The sequence below is a fragment of the Podarcis erhardii genome (assembly GCF_964252035.2).
Source record: "Podarcis erhardii genome assembly, chromosome: 11".
Lineage (NCBI taxonomy): Eukaryota > Metazoa > Chordata > Lepidosauria > Squamata > Lacertidae > Podarcis > Podarcis erhardii.
Window position 1 is genome coordinate 3,973,998 of NC_138501.1, and position 4,098 is coordinate 3,978,095.

The 4,098-nt window shown below is 55.3% G+C and overlaps 1 protein-coding gene across 1 annotated transcript; it reads left to right on the top strand.

Annotated features, from left to right (window-relative positions):
* Positions 1 to 652: 652 nt before the first annotated feature.
* FOXB2 (forkhead box B2) lies at positions 653 to 3,866 on the top strand. Its single transcript, XM_081881151.1, has one exon. The coding sequence runs from the start codon at positions 1,255 to 1,257 to the stop codon at positions 2,287 to 2,289; it is 1,035 nt and encodes a 344-aa protein (XP_081737277.1). The 5' UTR covers positions 653 to 1,254; the 3' UTR covers positions 2,290 to 3,866.
* The last annotated feature ends 232 nt before the right edge of the window (positions 3,867 to 4,098 follow it).

Here is a 4,098-nt window from a genome sequence, read left to right on the forward strand (position 1 = left end):
CTCTACAGAGAGGAGCAGGCGGGGGGGAGATTCCCAGGACAGGAGCGAAACCAAGCGGCATGGAGTTCAGGCGGCTGTGAGTAGTGGGCGCTGGGGAGACGGAGGAGGGAGGAGGAGGTTGTCTCCTTGCCATCCTGGGAGAGGAAGGGAGGGAGGCAGAGAAGCGATTTAACGGCTCCCTCCAGCGTCGCCTCCCTGCGCGTGTCCCTGGCCCCACCTTGTCCGCTTAAAGAGTTAAGCGGGGCGGGGGGATGCGATCCGTGTCTTCTGGTGTTCCCTAAGCCTCTGTCATGTGATGCTAAAGAAGCTGGAACTGGGCGGGGTGCTTCGCTGTCCCGGCCAGGGATCATCACAAAACGGAGCCGGGAAGCTCTGCTGAGCCAGAAGCCCACCTGCGACGCTGCCTTCTCCAGCCGCCGTCGCCGACCTCTGCGCTCTGCCTCTAGGCTGCGCGGCGGCCAAGCGCTCCGGACGCAGCTGCCTGGCACTTCCAAGCAGCTCCTTCTTTCCTCGAGCGGATCCCGAGGGCCAAGCACTCGCCACCAATCCGCTCCCCACCCGCTCCCCACTTAAGGGCCACGGCAGAAACTCCAGCCACAAGACACCCTTCCCAGCAGTGGATCCCCTAAATCCAGGTGGCCGCGAGTGACTTCTCCGCCTCCTTCCCGGGAACGTGCAGGGGCCGCTTTCGCCCTGCGAGGACCGTGCGGTGCGCCGAGCGGCTTCTTCGACAGGCCCCGGCAGCTCTGCTTCGAGCGGTTCCTGCGCGGAGGGAGGCGCTGCTCGCCGGGCATTGAGTTCTGCCGTGGGACTGACCTCCCCACTATGGGCTGAAGCTCTTCGCAGAGTAGTGAGACATGGCGAGGGGGGAAGTTCAGAAAAAGACCCGTGTCAAAGAAGTTGCCGGATTCTGTCCCGCCGGCGGTAGCGAGACGGTTGAGGATGCGGTTCGAAAGCACCTTGATTTGGGAGCAGTGAACCCGCTTTGTATGTAGCATTGCAGAGCCAGTCCTAGAGGGAAAGAACGGGGAAAGAGGGGAGAGATACGGATTAAAGGGGGTGGGCTCGCAATATGCATTCTCCGCCCGGGGGTCGCAGATCTGCGGGGAAGGACGTGCCGGGAAGGCTGGACGTACCACCGCCGCCTGCACCAGTGATGCCGTGAGAGGAGAAGCGCTCCTTCGTGGTCGGGGAGAGATCTGAGTGTGCGGGTTCTTCTTCTCCAGGCGTCTCAGCCAGGGGCGGGCCAGTGCCATGCCTCGCCCGGGCAAGAGCTCCTACAGCGACCAGAAGCCCCCTTACTCGTACATCTCCCTGACGGCCATGGCCATCCAGCACTCGGCCGAGAAGATGCTCCCTCTGAGCGACATCTACAAGTTCATCATGGAGCGCTTCCCTTACTACCGCGAGCACACGCAGCGCTGGCAAAACTCGCTGCGCCACAACCTCTCCTTCAACGACTGCTTCATCAAGATCCCGCGCCGGCCGGACCAGCCGGGCAAAGGCAGCTTCTGGGCCCTGCACCCCGACTGCGGGGACATGTTCGAGAACGGCAGCTTCCTCCGGCGCAGGAAGCGCTTCAAGGTGCCGCGGCCGGAGCCCCACATGCCGGCGGCAGGCAAGGCAGGGGGCGTCCTGCACCCGCACCTCAGCCACTATTTCCACCCGCACCAGCCGCACCAGCCGCCTCCTCTTCCTCCTCCTCCTCCTTCTTTGCAGCCTCCAGGAGCTGCCAAAGGCCACCCAGACTCCAGCATGGCTGCTGCGGCTGCAGCTGCAGCGGCGGCTGCGGCGGCTGTGGGGAGGCTGCCCCAGTTCCAGCCCTACAGCTCCTCGCCGGGCTTCAAGCACCCCTTCGCCATCGAGAACCTCATCGGGCGAGACTACAAGGGCGTGATCCAGGGGGGCGGGCTGCCCCTGGCCTCGGTCATGCACCACCTGGGCTACCCAGTGGCCAGCCAGCAGATCAGCACCATGGTCAGCTCCGTGTGGCCCCACGTGGGCGTGATGGAGTCCGGCGGCGGCGGCGGCGGCGGCTTGCCCCTCTCCCCCGCCGAGTACGGACCCTTCGGCGTGCCCATGAAGGCCCTCTGCCACCCGCCCGCGCAGACGCTGCCGGCCATCCCGGTGCCCATCAAGGCCACCCCGGCCATCTCCTCGGCCACCGCCATTCCCGCCCTGGCCGTGAGCCAGGTGGCCCAACAGCTCTGCCCGTCCGCTTCGCCCAGCTCCTCCTCTTCCCTTCTCGAACAGACTCCCACAAACTCCTCGGAAGGCAAAAGTTCCTGACATTCCGCCTCGGCCCATTCCTACAAGAGCGGGGGCGGCATTGCTTTTCCCTTCGCCTTTTAGGAAACACAGATATTAAGGGCGAAAGCCCGGCCACAGAGGAGTGTTTGGGAAGATCGTTCCTCTGTTCTTATTCTTATCCTCGTTGTCATCTTCATTCTTTCAAGCTCTGTATTTTAATTGTTGTACAATCAGTTTGTCGAGAGCCAGGTTCAGGTAAGGATCTCTGTGTAAACTGTTAAACCATTTTTAAAAATCAGATTGCTGGTGATCATTTAGCAAGTATGTTGATCATCAAACTCTCAAAGCTGCATCCAGGCTTGAAATGCTACACAAAACGACACCCTCCCTAAAAAGAAAGAAAGAAAGAAACCCTTTACGATCGGGGCCTAAAACCAAGGTCCTTAACACACTTCCTTGAAAGTAAGCGCCACTGGAGTCACGGAAATAATAAAATATCTCCCAGATATCAGGATGTAAAGTTTTCAACGCGAAGCCGATTCCTTAAAGGAAGTTCCTTGGAAGGTCTAATCAGCCCAGACATAATTTCAGATTGTGTTTAGAAAAGAGGTGCCGAATTATTTTCTTGTGTGGTCTGGTGGCCCTGCTACTGGCTTCAGTGAGACTTATTTTAACCTAAACGTATTGTAGAATAGGGTGTTGCGGGGGGGGGGGGAGTCTAGCTGGTATTATTTCAGGAAGTTATGCCTAAAAAGTATTTTAAGCATGACCATCAATCTCTGCAATCCGGGGCTTGAAAAATAAATGGAAACGTCGCCATGGTCTTCATTTGGGCTCCTCCCGCGAGATAGGCCGTGGCATCTTTTACTGGAACTTCCTTTTGCTAGCTTTAGAGTTACCAAGAACTCTTCATCGCCCAGGTCTGCACTGCCTATTCCAAGCTACTAATAATAGATCCAGCCCCAGTGGCAAGTCGAGATAGAGGCGCGCAGGTAACTTTGAGAAGTGAGCCAATATCAAATTTAGGAACAGGGTTAACTAGGAGATCGCCTGGAATCATTTGCTCACTCTTTGGTGAACTAACCTTTCGGAAACCTAGTTCAAACTGAAATGTGTACTATGGATTGAGAAAAGTCCTGCATGGGTTGTATTGGTAACCCTCTCAGATTCACACCGAATCTGCAACCTCCCCACCCCCCGCCAAAAAATGTGACCAAATATATACAGTATTAACGCTGACATCAGCAACCAGCAACAGATTAAAACCCTAAACTTTAAAGGAGAAATGAGCGGGGATTAAAAGTGGAAATGGGTTTTGAAACCTAAGAACTGCCTGATAGTCTATTTCGGTTTGGAAAAAAATGTGTCGAAAGATGACATATAGAGACAATTTTTTCGAGTGGAAATTTCACATAGCGTTCTTTAGTGAAGTTTACGCGTTTGGTGTAATATTGTTGTGTAAACGTGCAAGACCTGTCTCATCATTACTCTGTTCCGAAAGCATTTTTTTAAAAAAACCTCTTTCTTGTAAGTATGCTTATTACAACACCTTTATTATCCCTCCTGGTATACATACATACATACATACATACATGGCTGCTTTTCACAGGCTCCAACTGTCTGTTCTTACTCCACTTGAATTTAGAAATTAAATGCTGATGGAGGGGGGGGTGAGGGTGAGGACCTGCGGGGGGGACACAACTCTTACATGATAAGCACTTTACGCAGAAGAAAGTTCTGTGAGAGGCAGGGGATGGGTCGAGCAACCATTTCCCGAGCACAACTTTCTTTTGGGTTGGATTTCTGAGTCCTAGCTGGTTTGTGAAGTATTGTTGTTGGCGCTTCCTG

Coding starts and splice junctions, on each gene's coding strand:
- FOXB2 (XM_081881151.1), top strand. CDS start 1,255: ATGCCTCGCCCGGGCAAGAGCTCCTACAGCGACCAGAAGCCCCCTTAC.